General features: G+C 36.2%; 1 protein-coding gene across 1 annotated transcript in view; it reads left to right on the top strand.

Annotated features, from left to right (window-relative positions):
- The window catches only part of NEGR1 (neuronal growth regulator 1), a 797662-nt gene that overhangs the window by 309160 nt on the left and 469198 nt on the right, over positions 1 to 19304 (top strand). Inside the window, exon 2 of the mRNA XM_031034781.2 lies at positions 5616 to 5848. Within this exon, the coding sequence (XP_030890641.1) occupies positions 5616 to 5848 (233 nt within the window). The remainder of the gene's footprint in view (positions 1 to 5615; positions 5849 to 19304) is intronic.

Here is a 19304-nt window from a genome sequence, read left to right as displayed (position 1 = left end):
ATGGTGTTAACACAGCTTCTGGGGGAAAAATGTATTTTTAGAACTGCTTCACTCATCTCCCAATGAAGTAGGTAGTCTAGCAGATTTTTTAAGTGGAAAAGAAAAAAAAAAAACACTTTCAAGAAAAGCCATGCCATACTCAGTTAAAGGATATATTCATTATCGAACAGTTTTTATTCAGATTATTTCGTTATCTGTACTTCAAAGGGATCCTAAGATCACTAACTGTTAAAGTGTTCCATTTTGGAGTCCAGAGGGGAAAAAAGATCCGAGTTTGTGACCCAAGAATTGTTGCTCCATCCTGCCCCCATTAATGATCTGTCTTTACCTCACCAGACTCTCCTTCACTCATTAATTCCTCCATCCTACAGTGGTACAATCCCTCACCCTTGCTTCTGACTCTAGGAATGTGTAACATAATCTGTCACCAACTGGCTTCGTTCAAGATACAAACTCTCAGTACCTTTTTTTCTCCATTATTAAAATGAAGATAATAGTATCTGACTTTTATAGGGTTATGTGAAAATTAAATAGGATAATAATTGTAAGTGCCTAACAAAGTGCCTAGCACACTCAGCAGAATATTCAATGGTTTAAAGTGGTTCCCAAAGTATAGGGTCAAATGTAGTTCTTTCTTATTTCAAGAAGTTATGAGCCCAGCTCACCTCTGCCCCATACCTACCACTTTGCTTTCTTCACTGAGCTTGGTTCTCCCCCACTGTCTCAGATTGCTTAGTTCATCCTCGTATCATACATCAGTCACTGTTTGTATGACAGATATTTGCATTTAATTATATGTTATCATATGTTAATGTGGGCATGACTTTGCTTTCCCAACGAGGTTGCACTTTGGAAAAGTGATTTACTTTACCATATTATTCCTTCTTCTAAAACTATCTTAATTTTTGCCTTCATTCATCCATCCAACAAATATTTATATTTATTATTTATATTTATTTTCAATTATATGTGGGCCCCTGGAATACACAGAAGTGATCAAATAGACAATGGTCCAGAATGTTACTTCTAGCAAGGAGAGACAGAAAATAACCCATCAACTAAACAGATAATGCATTTCATGGGAGTGTGGCAGTGGTGTTATTTTTGCTATTTAATACATTAGGAACTTCAGTAAAGGAAGATAGTGAATAAGCTATGCAGATCTCTGGGGGAAGAGAGGTCCAGGCAGAAAAAAACAGCAAATGCAAACTTCCTAGGGCAAGAGCATGCAGGACTTGGAAGCACAGCTAGAGGACCGCAGTCTAGACCAGAATCAACTGGAGAAGAGTGGCAGCTGGGAAGGTCAGAAAGACATCAAGGGAAGATTACATAAGCTCTTTGACCACTTTCAGGATTAGAATTTTTCTTATGAGTGAAATAGGAAATGAAATAGGAAGGCGTGTTGATGATCTGACTTAAACTCTGTTTATTGTAGAGAAAATAAACTATGCTATAGATGTCAAGGGGGCAGAAACAAGAAACTCTGAGGCAAAAAAAAAAAAGAAACTCTGAGGCAATTGTAATAATCCAATTATAATAACAATTTAATTATTATATTTTCACTTCCTATTCTGCATGATGGCTATTCATGAATATACTATATCATCCTTCCTGAATTATGAACTTTGTATGGGCCAGGATTCCAACATATTTATATTTTTAGGCATTAGAATTCTGAAACCCAGAAAAATATTTTTTGGTGCCTGAAGAGTGCAAAACTAAATTATCACCACTTCTCATACTTTCACCCCTCCCCACACACCTGCCCTCCTCTGCCATACCCTGAATATCTTCCTTCCTTCCAGAATTCCTTCTTAATACATTATATAGATGTTAGGCAGTATCTCTTTCTATTGTAAAGGAAAAAAAAGAAAAAACACAAAAGTAGGGTGGATATGAAGAACGCAGAGGAGGTAGAAAGGTAGGAGATGTAGTCCTTACGATTAAGGAAACTTATGTGCGTGTTTGACCTATTTCATGTATTTGATATAATCATCTCATGGTTCACCTTAAAACTGTATGTCTCTATATAAGCATCTTATGATTTTATAGAATAGAAAGCCATTCCTAGATCTTGCTATTCCCAATTGGTAAAATTCCATTATGGTAATTGGAGTTATTTAAATTGTAACTCAATAGTGTAATTAAGAATAATGCTACAGAAATCCAAGGAAGTAATAGAAAAAAATTTTTTTGTTGTTTTTGTTTTTTGGTTGAGTCTCATTCAAGGGTCTTCCTAATGTATGTCTTGAAAAGCTTTGGATCAGGACCAATAACAATTGTGAAATACACTCATCCAAGCAAGGAGACATGAAAAGCTCCCTTTTCATTTTTCACAGGGAAGAAGTTAAATTCTGTTCTTCCCTGATGATCCCTAATATACCAGAACAGAGGAATAGTGCTTATGCTAAGACCAGGAGTTGTAACCCAGATTTGGTCTATGAAAGCTCTAGTATCTAAAGGCTAGTTAATCTGTGGTCTTCCTGATACCTCCCCAAATAAAGGTAAAGCTGTTCCTGCCTGAAGGGAAAGGAAAATGCCCGGCAGAGTGTTCTAAATCAAATTTTCATGGTAAAACATGCATTAATAATTAATTTTCTGCTTCCTTTAGAATAGGACAGGTTAAACAGTTGGTCACATTTAGTAAATAAGAAATTACTTGCGGTAATTTCTGCAACATTCTGATCATCTTTCCATTTCTAAAACCTATTTTAAAAGTCTTTGATCTACATTATGGAGGAAAGGACACTGAACATAGAAATATAAGACCTAATTATGAATTCCACTTTGTCACTCACTAAATAGTGTGGCTTGGGCAAGTCATTTAACCTAAACATTCCATTTATTTTCTGGTGATGAATTGGGCATAGCAATCCATACACCAGAGGGTTGTAATGAGCACCAGATAGGATAATGTGTGAAGGCCATGAATGCAGAGGTCACACAGTAAACACTTGATGAACCCATATATTACATACAAGCACGGAAATGGCCAGAGTCCTAGTAGTGGTGATTCAGTGTTCTATCCTATACCAGTAGACATGTGATCTTGTGAAATGGGAAATATGTCCCCTCTATCTTCTTTCTGCATATCATTAAGAATGACAATATACCATAATTGTTTAATTATATCATTAGAGTGGGTTTTATTTTCTTCATTAATTACATAAGGAAAAGCTTTTCAATTAACAATGACCTTTATGACTTTTCTAGTTTGGATTCTGTAGATGGTGAAGCTGACTGCAAATTAGATTCTGCAGTGTACCTTGTTCCTTGTTTTTTCACCCACTGATTAGTTTTATACAGTTGGCAGCAGCCTACCCTGTTGCATTCAGCTTGCAATTTTGTAGCAATCGCAAACACTGTGTTCAATCCCCCAAGGTGTTCTGTAGAAATGCTGTCAAAATATTTCGATGTGTGTGTATTTTCATTCTGTAGCTGTGCTTTGTACTCATTTAAGAAAACTAGTCTTTAATTTGTATCAGAACGTTTTCAAGATGAAACATAGAATTCCAGGCCTCAGCAAAATCACTGACATATGACCACAGCCTTCTTCTGTTCTAAATCATGATGTCTGACTTCTCTTGGATACAAAGCTGTATTTTTGAATCTTGTTATAAAATACAACTTTGAATAAATGGCTTCAAAATTGGCCTTAAAATCTACTAATTGTCATCATCCTTTCTATTATCATCTGGCTTTAGTTTACCTTTCCAATTTCATCTCTCACCCCTCCCACCCTATACTCCATGCTTGTTTGTCCTTGAAATGTTTGGCTTTCTCTCTCACACTTTTCTCTGGTGTTACTCACATATGGCCCCTCTGTCTAAATGTCATGTCTCCCACTCCTTGCCTTTTTAGTCAAGACATTTCCTATTCCTTAAAGCCTATTCTATACCCCCCAAGCCCCTTCTGAGTCAAGTAGCTCTTTTTTTGTACCTTGTGCCTGATTTAATCAAATAATCTTCTGTCTAGTATTGATTGGTTTGCTTGATTGTCTTCCTTACTGGACTAAAAGTTTTGGAGAGCAAGGGCACTACCATTTTTAAATCCATAAATAGTAGAAGCTTCATAAATGTTTGTTGGATAAATGAATGCTTCCTGGAAAGACTATTGGTAGGCTTATTGAAAAGACAGCAAGTATTTGCTACTAAAGGTACTATATAAGCCTTCTCTTCTTCACTTGCAACGGCAGTATTATCAGTAAAATGCCCTTTATAATTTCAGTGTACAGGCTTACTACTCTTTAAATGCATAATTTAAAATATAAACACGATATGGTACTATTCTATGTTTTCTATCTAGTATCTAGTACATTATAGTGGAATTGGATTTGGTTAAAACAGGCTAACTCGTTTATTCAGATTTCTTAAGTTTTCTTTAGTTTTTTTTCCTTAATTTTTTACCAAGTGCTTTTTTTAAATTTTATTTTATTATGTTATATCACCATACATCATTAGTTTTTGATGTAGTGTTCCATGATTCATTATTTGCGTGTAACACCCAGTGCTCCATTCAATATGTGCCCTCTTTTATACCCATCACCAGACTAACCCATCCCCCCACCCCCCTCCCCTCTAGAGCTCTGTTTCTCAGAGTCCATAGTCTCTCATGGTTTGTCTCCCCCTCCAATTCCCCCCCTTCATTAATAATGTATCAGTATTTATTTACTAATTGTGGTAAATGTATCATAATGTACTAATATATGATGTTTAATAATGTGGGCAATTTGGTGAGAAGATATATGGGAACCATGTAATATTTTCTCAAATTTTCTATGAATCTAAAGTGTTTTAAAGTTGATAAAACTATTTAAACAAAACAAAAGATCATGCATTAATTGGCCAGAGGACTGCCATAACCTGCATGTTGGTGGTAGGTCAGGGACGTTATCTTTTCCACCCTAGGAGATCTCCCATTCTTTCAGATCTCTACAAATGTTGTCTTTCTTCAAATCCATGACATACCTTTGCACATCAAAGTGTTCTGGGGGAAAGGACTGTATATTTGGTGCATTCCAAAGTAGAATTAGATGTTTGGACATCCATCCTATATGAGTAATAATTCTACCAGCCTGTATTTGGTTTTCTGGACCTGATGCAGTGTGTTGTTTATTTATTAATAAAAATTAAAAATATATTATTTTTATTAATAAAAGCATTATGCTTTTTAAATTATACTTTATTAATAAAAGCATTAATTAAACATCAAAAAAAAACAGAAAAAAAACAGGCTAACTTGTGGACCTTTTCTACTTCTTACAATTTCAAAGAAAAAATGTTTTAATGTTGAAATTATTATTTGAAGGAATTTAGCTTTATTGAAATTTACTGGTCATCCAGACAGAACAAAAAAGGATTTTTGACTGGCTTCGAGTTAAAACAGACACACACATTTAAAACAAAACAAAACTGTATGCAATCATTGTTTCACATTTGCATCAGGAATGGAAGATGTACCAGTGGGTTCATATGTTCATATTTTCTGCATTTATGTCTGATGTTTGCATTTGGTGCAGTGCTATAATTCAGCATATAGAAATGTACTCAGAACAAAGAAAATATTGTCTTTCATTTTCATTTTGATTAATAGTGTCTGTCTCTGGTAATTTGTAGGTGTTATTTGGAAGATGGAGCTTCAAAGGGTGCCTGGCTGAACCGGTCAAGTATTATTTTTGCGGGAGGTGATAAGTGGTCAGTGGATCCTCGAGTTTCAATTTCAACATTGAATAAAAGGGACTACAGCCTCCAGATACAGAATGTAGATGTGACGGACGATGGCCCATACACATGTTCTGTTCAGACTCAACATACACCAAGAACAATGCAGGTGCATCTAACTGTGCAAGGTATGCATTTCTATAACTCCTATATTGTGAAGGACTATATTTAACAATGTTCAATATTTAGATATCAAAATGACTCAGGAGTAACTGACAATGTTGAAAGATGCGTAGTCATTGTCTTCAGGGATTTATGTTCCTAGATTCCATTAAGTGCAACGGATTTTATAGACATATAAATCCCCACTTACCAAGATCAAAAATTATCCGTTAACACCACATTATGATTTTTTGTGTGTATGCTTCACTTAGTATCTTCCTTTGAGTCACCCCTTCAATACATCTTTGAAAACCCATGATTGATACATTAAAATTATTTGATAACCCATGATGGATACATTAAAATAGTAGAACTTTTTGAAATATCTATAGTAACTCTTTAAAAGTAATCCTCCCGACTTCCACACTCTGCTCAGTCCAAATTCTGCTTACTTTGATTCAAGTCACAATGGAAAGAAACAGCCTTCTAGAATTACTTTATTTGAATATGGAGTAATTGGAAAAATATGGTACACAATGCTTTATGCTTTGATTTACTTTTGGTACATTATAAATCATTCTAGCTAACTTACAATCTCCAAGTACAAAGAGAATCATCAAGTTATTTTATTTTTTTGTGCATACTAAAATGTAAGAGCATATTTATCCCTGATATAAATACTTTTCAAGAAAAATGCAATTATAATGCTAGTCAAATAGAAAATGCATATTCTTGCCCTTTTACATTATTTCCTTATGCTTTATAGATTAACCATGTGTTGGTTGCATAAAAATATCATGCTGTGGTTCTTAAAATGACATTGCAGCATTTCTAAGTCAAATTAATAAGAAATTATATGATAATGTGGTGCCAGTGAGTGCATGTTTTATTCCTAATAAGAAAGCTGAAGGAGCAAGTTAGTTGTATTATCTTTGAGTTTACCTTTCAAAAATTCAACTCTAAATATTAATTTAGGTACATGGCTTACATCTGGGATTTTATTAACTTACATCTGGAGCTTTATTTCCTTACATAAAGGTAAGCCTGAAGTCAAATACAGCTTCAGTTATTAGTAAATATCTTTACTTCATGATAAAGTTTAAATGTATTAATTAAATAATTAACTTTAAGGAGGAGAGTGTAAGGTAAACAATAAGCCTGGAAATTTCCCCAGTGGTTTTTCTTATTACAGACCATTGCACACTGTGGTAATGTTCTTTAAAGTCATATGAGAATATAATAAAGTTTTCACCGAAGTCTATCTTTATTCAGAGATTATCCAGAGATTCTAGAGGGCAGGAGTTTGTCCAGCTTCAGAAACTGACATGGGATTACAAGTCAAAAACACATTTCTTCTGTTACCCAAGCCTAATCTTGTTCCCTTGTTTAGTTTTGCGCCCTTTGACTTGAATTTCTAGCTCAAAGACTACAAAAGATTTTTATTACATGAGAAAAAAAAGTACACTTAGATAATAATTATATTTGAGTCACTGGAGATATAGACCTTTTGCTTCTTATAGGTTTAAAATGATGTATTTCTGTACAATAAATATACCCCCTTTTTCCTTTTTTCCATTCTGTCTTGTTCCATACTAGGCTTATATTTTTAAACCGGACTATGGATATATGGAGTTATGAGCCCTGCCCAGGCACATGTTTGATTTTCATAAGATGTCTTTATAACTTTATGCTACATAGATGGTTTAACACTGTACAGATTTTTATTTTTTTATTTTTATTTTTTAAAGATTTATTTATTTATTTATTTGAGAGAGAGAATGAAATAGAGAGAGCATGAGAGTGGGGAGGGTCAGAGGGAGAAGCAGACTCCCCGCCAAGCAGGGACCCCGATGCGGGACTCGATCCCGGGACTCCAGGATCATGACCTGAGCCGAAGGCAGTCGCCCAACCAACTGAGCCACCCAGGTGCCCCTATACAGATTTTTAACACTGTTACATGCTACTATTGCATTCCATTTTGTTGGCCATTTGGTGATGATGAACTTTTGAACTCCATTTTAGGAAGTGCATTGTAGGAACACATTTATTGTATATTTTATTAGTATAATATTTTGTTCTTCTAGAAAAAAATATGCATGTTACTGTTTTGAAAGTATGTGTTTGGGTCAAATTAAAAGCTAATAATTTTACAGTATTTATGAACATAATTACTCATTAGAAGTTGATTGACATGTGGGCAGTTTTCCAATTACATTAATAAAGTTCAGGGACTACATTAATAGGCTTGTCAGTCAATTCAAGAACTAAATAAATGTCACAAAAAGTCAACCCCACTTAAGCTACATTTCCTCTTGATGAATGAAAATAAGCTGATGTGCACATCTCTTCAGTCTTTGTATTTCCTAGGTTGTCTGATACTCAGGTATATCTCAATAGTTTTGAAGTGTATGCTCTTCGCCTAACAATTTGTCAAGTCTTTATTCACCAAGATAAAGAAACTTAGCAACTGAGAGAAGACTGTATTAATCACTGATGTCAAACACACACATTGGTAATAAAAACAAAGCTCATCTTTAATTGTTGCAACTATGCACTCAAGGGAGCTATTTAAAAAAAAAAATCATTTGAGAAAGGGGATAATAGAAGGGATATCTTGCCAACACAGACATTGTGCATGGGAAATTTGTCGGTGCTCTTGATTTGTTAGAGCTATTAGTACCAATGAATGGAACAATAGGGGAGAAAAAATACTGGGAGTAGGAGTTGGAAAACCTGGATTCCAATCCTGAATTTTCTCTCATGAAATGGGTAATTATCAAGCCCCTCTAAACTCTAGTTTTCTCATCTGAAAGAGGAGGACTCAGGCCAGAAGATCTTAAGGTGCATGCCAATGAAAAACAAAAAGATGACCAAAACAAAATGAAAAACCCAACCAACCAACCACACCAAACAAAAGCACACAAATGAACAAATAACCATGGATGATTTGCAAGGGAAAATAATGTTATTTAGGTTAAAAATGAAAAATATTCCGTAACACTTGTGTTTAACACTTGCAATAAACACAATGCAAGCTAAGTTTTACATAGCAGTACTTTTGAGTATATACGCTGCAAGTATGTTCTATTTATCTCCATGTTTTGCTTTCACCAACTTAGCTGAACAATGTATATACTCATGAACTGTGAAGAATGTGGTGAATTGGAGTTTTGCTTCAAGGGTTTAGAAATAGACTCAATAAGAAAATCATTTCATTATTTACCTATATATAATATACCACTGATAAATAAAATTACGTAAATGTCCAGTGTTTTATATCATGTAGTACAGTATTTACTAAGAGTAGCGTTTCTTGTTCATGAGTGTAAGAATGTACAAGGCTGGAGGACTTGCTATGAACCCAGAGCTCCCTATTACAATCCTGTAATGACAGGGATCATAAAATGTAAATGCACACTTGAGTAGATGATAGAGACGGCTTCTACTTTGAGTCCACATCTGAAGTCTAGGTTGTGTATAGTACAAAATAGACACTCACAGATACTGTATATTAAACACATATACACACAATAGCCCCTGACAATACCTTGATAACAGCCTTGTAAGACTATGGACAGAAGACCCACTAAGATGTACCTGGACAGAAACTGGGATAATAAATGTATGTTGTTTTAAGCCTTGCACACTCATGTGTGCACACACGCACACACATTATATATGTGTGAAATGTTTATCCCTCAACTTGTGCCCTTTCAGGTAGATATACCATAGGTTTTCTCTAGGCAGAGCGGACGATTTGACTAGCACATAGCTCTATGACCAAAATAACTTCTCAAGGGTATTTAACTTCCCCAGGGTGTTCTGAATTCCTCAGGCTATCTGGCTTACCTGCGATATCTCTGATAGATGGGGTGGCACACTTCCCTTTCCAGGGATGGGTTTGCCTTTCTAGCTGCTGGGAGTGTTTTCAGCAGACAGCAGCATTGAGTGATCAGACCTTTCAGGGATCACCTCAGCTGTAGAGAGCCACTTTACCCAAACTCAAACTTTTCCTAAAGCAACCAATATCTGATGACTGATTAAAAGGCCCCTCCCTTTCAGCCCAAAGTGAGATAACACTGATGAGCCATTTTGGCTCCGGAACAGTGGAAGCTGTTCATCAGCTCTACAGCTGACCTTCTTGCTTTGTCAAATCCTATTTCATTCCTCTTCTTTCTCTGGGGGTTTACCACAGGGGTATTCCCTAATAAATATCCTGCACTGTAAACTCCTTCTCATTTCAGTGCCTGCTTCCCAAAGATCCCAAACTATGACAGTGTTAGCCCCTTGTCTGGCTTAGTCATTGTTTGGAGAAAGCCTTTATAAAATGGAAAGACAACACATTCAAACACCATTCATTATTAACATTCTGTTTTACATTGGGAAGGATTTAAAGAGCTTATAAAGAAGTAGTTAGTACACCAGGATAAACATAAGAAATTGGAGGCAAAAGATAAGGTAAGCAGAGTGGGACACAGTCAGAGGTGAGGTTAGAACATAAAATTTATGTCATGATTTCTAAGTAATTTTAGAGCTCAATAAAAATTTAGTTCTAAGATTTGTAGCAGTCAATACACAGAGAGAAACAGGATTAGTTATTCATTCCATGATCCACATAGTTAATTAACACTTACATGTCTTAGTCTCCTGATCCTGTTACACAGAGTGGAGCAGCGTTTCTACTGTGAATCAGCTCAGAGAACCACTGTGAGCTATAAGGAACATCTCAACGGTAACTGTATAGTACTCACAGCACTCATTCAGAGAATTGTTCCTTATAACACCTCTCAATAAAACCTGAAGTGCAGGGAAGTCAAGAAAAAATTAAAAATCTGAAAGTAAATTCAGTAAGATACCAGTTCGATAACAGGAAGATAGCTTTTTGATTATTACCTTAATCTGTAAGTAAATTTTAGGACCTATCCTTTCTGAGTCAACCCTCCACAAATATTATTTCTCTCAGTGGGTCTTTGAATAGGAATTTAAGTACAGATATTTCAAAATTAGACTTGCCAATGAGTATCTGGAGAGCAGTTATTCCATGTGGCCACAAGTATAAGCTGTATTCTTTAAAGACCTGCACATCTTAATATAATGTTAACATTCTTTTTATGAATATTAAAGCCTCAACGAGGTACATAGTGGAAGAGAGAGACACCACGCTTCTGCTCCAAGTTGACCTGATGGACAATAACACAGCATCACAGATCATAGACCTGCCTTCCTTCAAAGACCCACAGGAGAAAAAAGCTACAATGGTCAAAAAAGTGTATCAAAATACCACATACATTAGAAAATTCAAGTTGGTGTTCTGCAACAGTAAACACTTCAAAATTTTCAATAAGCTACAAAATGAAACCAAAGAAAAATTAGCAGCACTAGGAAAAGTTTGACAGAACTCACACCTGTCAAAATAGTCATTGCTTGAATGCAGTGCTGGTTCAGGACAAGGCCCTCAGACTGGCTCCCACTCTGTTTTATTTAAGCTCTTTATACACTTGTTGAGGAGATTAAGATTATACACAGGAACCCAACTTTGGACATGCTGTCAAATACAAAGAAGTGACAAAGACCCAAAATATATACCCTTAATATTTTTAGCATAGAAAAAAAGAAAAACCACCCGAAATAAAAATGGTCCTTAATAGTGATGTTTCATTATCCTTTAGCTTTAGGGAATGTAACTTCATAGTATACTTCTAAGATAAAATATTTATAAAATATCATCTTTTTAAATTAAAAAATATTAAATATAACTGACCTACAATGTTATGTTATTTTCAGGTATGCAATATATAATGAGTCAGTATTTGTATATATTGTGAAATGATCACCACAATAAGTCTAGTAAACATCCATCACCACACAGTTACATATTTTCTTATGATGATGATAACTTTTAAGATCTATTCTTTTAGCAACTTTCAAATATGCAATACAATATTATTAGCTGTAGTCATCATGCTACACTTTATATTCCCATGACTTAATTTGTTTTGTGGCTGGACATTTGTACCTTTTAAACCCCTTCACCCATTTTGCCAATCCCCTCATCTTCTTGCTGTTGGCAACCACCAATTATCATCTCTACATCCATGAGCTCATTTTTTGGTTTTGTTTTGTTTTGTTTTGTTTTTTTTAAGATTTTATTTATTTATTTGACACAGAGAGAGAAAGCACAAGTAGGCAGAGAGGTAGGCAGAGAGAGAGGGAGAAGCAGGCTCTCCACTGAGCAGGGAGCCGGACGTGGGGCTCAATCCCAGGACCCTGGGATCATGACCTGAGCTGAAGGCAGCCGCTTAACCGACTGAGCCACCCAGGCGCCCCGGTTTTGGTTTTTTTAAGGGAAAAATTAAGACTATTTCCCAAAAGTGACCTTAGTTTTTGTACATGAGCCATATCTGTATTGTATTAACTATACAACTGAGACACATTTCTAAGTTCACTTTCTATGTGATAATAAATATGTATTATCTGCTTATAAGAAAACACTCATCATTTACTCTCTAAAATGAGGTTATAATTAATATCAAATAGGGGCACCTGGGTGGCTCAGGTGGTTAAGCGTCTGTCTTTGTGTGGCTCAGGTCATGATCCCAGAGTCCTGGGATCGAGTCCCACATGAGGCTCCTTGCTCGGCGAGGAGCCTGCTTCTCCCTCTGCCTCTGCTCCCCCTGCTTGTGCGCTCTGTCTTTCACTATCTCCCTCTGTCAAATAAATAAATAAAATCTTAAAAAAATTAATATCAAATGGTTAAGATAAAAGTTACATGGATGGGGTGTACATACTCATTCTCATTCCCTCTATAGGGAATTCCTACTTATTCTACCATAAATCATTCTTTGCTTTCCCCAATTCTCATTACGGTGAGAACCAATAGGAGCCAAAATATGCAGAGCTCACACAGACTAATGGATATCTGATTACTGATCACTGGGTCAAAAACCAAGGTGAATAAATGATGTAAATAAGGTTCTATTAGTCCTTACAGATTCTCCCCACATTGTGGCAGTTATAATGATGAAACCATACCTAGAAACATCCCATTTTTCTATTTCTATTGGTTTGAAATGTCCAGATTTGCAATTTATGAAAAACGAATTTATAAGCATTTTGGAGCATATGCATTATTAAGTAATAGGACTGTCATTGTATCCCCCAGGTGCTTTATGCAGTGGGAAATATTTAATCTCTTGAAATAGATGAGGTAGTATTATTGATGTCTGGAAAGATAATGATCTGGAATCTAAGCAGTTAGAACAATTATGCCTAATTTGTGAAACTTTGGAAAAATAAGTCCTCCGCGTGTCATTTGGGCTGTAGACTTCAGTAAAATCCTTTCCCTCAGGTGTACCTTCACAGACAAACTCCGGGCCACTCATCTGGACTTAATGTGGAATAGACTTTCTGAGGCAGTGCATATTACATAGTAATTTTTTAAAATAATGCATTTTTCTGGTGGATTTTTTCAATTTTCAGAAATTCCTGTCCAGCTAGAATCACTGTGGTTCCATTGGCAGTGTGTATAATGCCAACTTCTAGGAAACCGTTACTTTACTTTTACCTGTGAGTGTATTGACATTGATTAGGGTATTGGTTTAACTACTAGGATCCATTAAAAATAAGATTAATTGAACTAATTTTTAGTGAAATCCTCATTTGAATATTGGCACTTCTTCCGGAATAGATTTTCTTCTTTCCTAAATATCCTTCTTTTTTTCTTTTATAGTCTTTAGAAAGGTTATTGCCTTATTTTTCTGCAGTTGAAGTAAAAGAAGTAGTAGAAAGAGAAGGTAAATTTCAGTGAATAATATTTGTCTTTGAAAAAGATTTTCTCAATGAGTTTAGTAATCATATTTTCCAGCCAAAAATTAGTACATGAAGTTTTATGTACTGTCATTACACGATCTTATATTAGAACAGTATCTTAGATCAAAACGGTGCAAAAATCCATAATGTACTGCTTACTATACACAAAAGGAATAAGTTGATAGTATTTTCTGATAAGCTTTTAATATGCTGTCATTTGTGAATGAGAGAGAAGTGAGAAAAAGCAAAAAATAATATTGATAGATATTGCACACTGTTGGCTTCCATCTGAGTCATCCCTTTTTCTTTCTTTAAGATTTTATTTATTTATTTATTTATTTGACAGAGAGAGACACAGAGGGAACACAAGCAGGGGCAGTGGGAGAGGGAGAAGCAGGCTTCCTGCCGAGCAGGGAGCCCGATGTGGGACTTGATTCCGGGACCCTGGGATCATGACCTGAGCCAAAGGCAGACGCTTAACGACTGAGCCACCCAGGCACCCCATCCCTTTTTCTATAGAAGGAACTTTCATGGAAACTGCTGAGCTTCATAACTGGAGCAAGGGAACAATATTGGAATTTAAATAAGCATCTTTGCTAACCAGTGAATTGTGACAGCAAGGAGGGTTCTTCTTTAATATTTCTGATTTACTCCGAGTTGGATAATTTTTTGAGGTGTGGCAGGATAGGGGCAATGAAATCAAAGGGTTGTATAATTTGTGTTCCATGTTGTTGAAAAGTAATTCTGCCATGCCTTGTCCTTGTTCTTAAGTTTTAAGTTTTGAATCATGTTGGCAAGTACTAAATAAAAGGATAAGAATGGAATATGTAAGAAGTAGAACAGTATCACTCATTTGGAGACTGAGTAGAGCAGTACTTGCTTTTTTTTTTTTTTTTTTGGTAACACACAGTTCAAAATGCAATTTGACAATATTTTAAAGTAACTAACCCTTGAAGCAAGATCTGCTGCCCTTTAAAAGTCCCTTCAACAATTAATGGATATTTATTCTAGTTCTTGAAACACATAGTTTGGTAAATATCTTAAAGCTCTGACTGATGACATTTTTATTTTCTCGGTTGTAATTCTGAGTTGTTTTGTGTGTTGCATTTCAGAATAGTTATATTTGTTGCCTACCTTGGAGTGTCTTTATTTTTTTCCTAAAAAACAAAGAAAATAACTATGTAAGTAATACATGTCAAATCCCAGTGCAATGTACACTATCAGTATGAAAATCTCTCTATAAATAAAAGATTACCAAGCTTTAGCTGGTCTGCTTATTTTGAGAAACCCTGCAAATAAAATAAGAGCCTGGTGAAATAATTTGTCTTCTTGGAAGTCATTATAATACAATTTGATCTATGAAATAATTTTACTGTTTACTTCCCCAAATTATGCAGATAGTTAAGAAATTACTACCAAGACAATTAGGATTTTGCTGTTTTCATTAACTAAATTCTAAATGGCATACCCCTTTATAACCCTTATATGTGTAAAATGTAGCAGAGGAGAAAATTTGAATCTGCTAATGATATTCTTTATCTTATGATTTGTAGCAGAAAAATAAGAATTAACTATGTGTAGTGCCAAGAGGAAAATGGGCACAATGAAGGCTGGTGGCAAAGTTCAGTTTGCAGAATCATAGAGTGACCCTATGTCCTCGTACCCCTGCCCCACAGCTCTTCACTTCCATCCCTTCAGTGTCTTCTGGTTAGTGATCTAGTGGGAGCAGTAGGGACTCTGGAAAGGGAGCACCTGCACTAAGCTCTCCAAACTTTCTCACCCACACTTGTTTTGCATCTAGACCAGTGGTTCTTAAACATTTTGTGGTCATGAGCCCATTTGAAAATCTGATGAAACCTGTACACCTGGTAGAAAAATATACATACTGTTAACATTTTTAAACTTCTTTATGTGAGCAGGATGCTCATGAACCCCCTCAATCTATGTGTGGACTCCCAGTAAAAACCCCAGTGAAGTCCTTGTAGGTGAGGACTGAGTTTTAATCCTTTTTTTTTTTTTTTCACTCCCAAACATCCAGGAAAGTGCCTGACAAATGTTAGGAACTCAATAGAGATTTATTGGTTGTACATATGTACATGCTTCTTTCTCCCTCGCTTCATGCCAGTCACTCTGCTTAAGCTGTGACTTAATGTATTGATGGTATCTTTAGGGCATAACATCAGGAATGCTGACATAACAGGAAAAAATTTTAAATTAAAAGGATTAGTTAGGCATTCATGACTTAGGTTGCTTATTTCCATTCCAGGTCATAGCGTCTTTATCCTCTGCTAATCTCCATGTTTTTACAAGTGCAGAATAGCGATTGCATTTTGTAGTGAAAAAATAATAAATGGGATACCAGCATTTTATGAATATATATATGTATGTATATATATGTATGTGTATATATATATAAAACAATGTTATTTTGAGAAAAAAAAATATATGGGACAGAGTTAGCTACAAAGATTGTAGCTAAGTGTTCCTAATGCCAGACCAAGTAAGGAGTAAACATTTTAAAAGGGCCAAGAATAACACAATTAGAATTTCCTCTCAGGTATTTCACTCATTATTTTAGGTTTGATTTGAGCAAGTTGGTGGATGCACACGTTTTAAAATGGCATATTGAAGAGTTGAGGATGGACAGATTTCAGAGCTATTTATTAGTGCAGAATTAGGCAAGACATGTATATTGTTTTCCCTCTGCTTATGACCCTTTCACTTAAAGGTAGCCTATTTAAAAGGACATCTAAGATTAATTCAGTTTAATTAAAAAAAAATACTTGTGTGGTCCCGCTTCTAATCAGTACCTACTCTGTGCAAATAACTTTGCTAAAATTTGCACATGTGTTCTTCCTTATGCTAAGCAGAATGGTCCCCAGAGATGACCATGTCCTCATTTCTGGAACCTATGAATATGCTAGATTACATGGCAAAGGGGAATTAAGATTGCAAATCACCTAACCTTAAAATGGGGATAGTATTTTAGATTATCCAGGTGGATCCAATGAAGCCACAAGGTCCCTTAATAGTGGGAGAAGAGATAGGAGAGAATCAGAGGGATATATGACTGGAAGTAGGTCAGAGCAATGTGACATAAAAAGGACTAGACCTGCCTTTACTGGCTTCAAAGATAGAGGATCATGAATTGAGGAATATGAGTAGCCGCTAGAAGCAGAAAAAGGTAAAGAAATGGATTCTCCACTAGAGACTCCAGAAGAGAATGCAGGCCTGGCAATATCTTGATTTTTGCTGAGAGAGACTTATAACATCTAACATACAGAAAGATAAATTTAAGATACATTTATGTTTAGAGATAAATTTATTTTAAGGGGCACCTGGGTGGCTCAGTTGTTAAGCGTCTGCCTTCGGCTCAGGTCATGATCCCGGGGTCCTGGGATTGAGCCCCTTGTCAGGCTCCCTGCTCAGGGGGAGTCTGCTTCTCCCTCTCCCCCTACCGCTCCCCTTCAACCCCATTCCTGTGCTCTCTCTCTCGTTCTCTCTCTCAAACAAATAAAATCTTCAAAAAAAGAGATAAATTTGCTTTAAGCTACTAAGTTTTCAGTAATTTATGTCAGCAAATATAAAACCAGTGCACCCACACACACACTTAAAAATTAAGATACCTTCTTATACACCTAGAACATGGTTTCTCAACTGTGGTGCTATTGACATTTTGGACCATATAATGTGTGTGTGTGTGTGTGTGTGTGTGTGTGTGTGTGTGTTGGGAGGAGTGGAAATGGCTGTATATTGTAGTATGTTTAGGAGCAGCCCTGGCTTCTAGAGATTGTGTCCTCCTAAACCTAATGCCCAATGTGATGGTGTTTAGAGGTGGGACCTTTGGGAAGTGCTTAGGTCATGAGGGTGAAAACCCCATGAAACAGATGAGTGCTTTTACAGAAGAGACCCCACAGAGACCGCTCATCCTTTTCACCATGTGAGGTGGTAAAAATGAAAGTTTGGCCATCTAGGAAATGTGTCCTCATCAGAGATTGAATCTGCTGATGTCGTAATCTTGGACTTCTCAGCCCTAGAACTATGAGAAATAAATGTCTGTTGTTTATAAACCACTCAATTTACGATATTTTTGTGATAGTAGCCTGAATGGACTTAAAACATTGGCCTCAACACCATGGACACCAATAGCAATTCCTGATTGTGACACCCCAAAATATTTCAGGACATTGCCAAATGGCTGCTGGGGTAAAAATCACCCCAGAATGAGATCTACTAAACTAGGAGAAAAGATAGAGATATGCTTTAATTCTCCAATGCATGGCAGGTTGTGATAAGCTCCATGAAAGTATAAATCTTATCCATCTTACTGCTCTTCCCTTAGTGAATGGAACAGGGGCTGGCAAGTAATTGGGTCTAAAATAAATACTGAATACACAATAAAATGAATGAGTGAAGTTCTTTAGAAGTACAAATTAGCCAGTGAACCAGAAAAAATTCCTCCAGATTTTTTTTTTTTTCTCATTCAATAATGGTTTGGGCTATTTCTCCCTTTGAAGCTACTTAAGACCAGTGTTCTCCTAAGTAGTTTAGTGTGGCATATGTATTAGATTGACCTCAGGTGACAGCCAGCTCTGATATTTATAAATTAATGAACTTGATTGTTTCCATCTTTTTCAGACTCATTACCATTCTCTGAGAAAAAATAATACCCAACTCTGGACTGGTGTGAATTTTTTTTTTTTTTAAGATTTTATTTATTTATTTGACAGAGAGAGACACAGCGAGAGAGGGAACACAAGCAGGGGGAGTGGGAGAGGGAGAAGCAGGCTTCCCGCTGAGCAGGGAGCCTGATGCGGGGCTCGATCCCAGGACCCCGGGATCATGACCTGAGCCGAAGGCAGACGCTTAACGACTGAGCCACCCAGGCGCCCCTGGTGTGAAAATTTTTTAAAAACACAATTAGGCTTATGAGAAAATCCTCTAAGTGTCTGATTCAGAGTAGGTATTTAAAAGATTTTTACCATCTTCCTATTCCAATGTGCTAATAATGTATAGGGTTTCCTCTTTCCTTTTTTGAATTAGGACATAATTGGGATTGCTCTCATTATTGATTCCCAGTGACTTTTATTTAAGAATATAGATAATAGAGTTGGTTGTAAAATATTAATAAAATTAATTAATTTTCCTTCCAGTGGACAAATTTCATGTGAAAAGGTATAATCAATGTATACCAACGTTAAGGTTCTGAGCTATAATAATTAGAAAGAATTCTACATTTTTTGAAAGCTAATTACTACCTAAAATTAAGGAGAAGGTCTGATGGCAGTCATTTTAGCCTTATTGATTTCAGAGCCATTCTCTGTACCTCTTTTGCCATGCTTTGCATAATGGAATTGGCTGACCCCTGTGGGTGTGTTCCCAGGCTGGTATGTTCTCTGGTTTCTGACAGGATTCACCCAGTAGGAGACACTGGCAAAAGATCAGGAAGGGAAGAAGGGAGAAGTCAGGCTATCCCCCATCATTCATTGCTGCAGGCAATCTGTCCTGCTAGCCTTTCTCCTCGGGCTCCGGCTTCCACTGGACAGCCCATCTTCCTGTTGGCCCAGCTCCTCAAGGCAGTCCCATGCTGTGGATCTCACTCCTGATGAGCGGTCCCAACCTCTGGGTCCTGATAATGATACTTGCTTGTAGGAATTATAAGTGGCTTCTCCC

This window comes from Leptonychotes weddellii, chromosome 4, assembly GCF_054177405.1.
Source record: "Leptonychotes weddellii isolate Sample4059 chromosome 4, ASM5417740v2, whole genome shotgun sequence".
Classification (NCBI taxonomy): domain Eukaryota; kingdom Metazoa; phylum Chordata; class Mammalia; order Carnivora; family Phocidae; genus Leptonychotes; species Leptonychotes weddellii.
The sequence above is the reverse complement of the archived record's forward strand: the minus strand, read 5'-3'. Positions and strand labels throughout refer to the sequence as shown.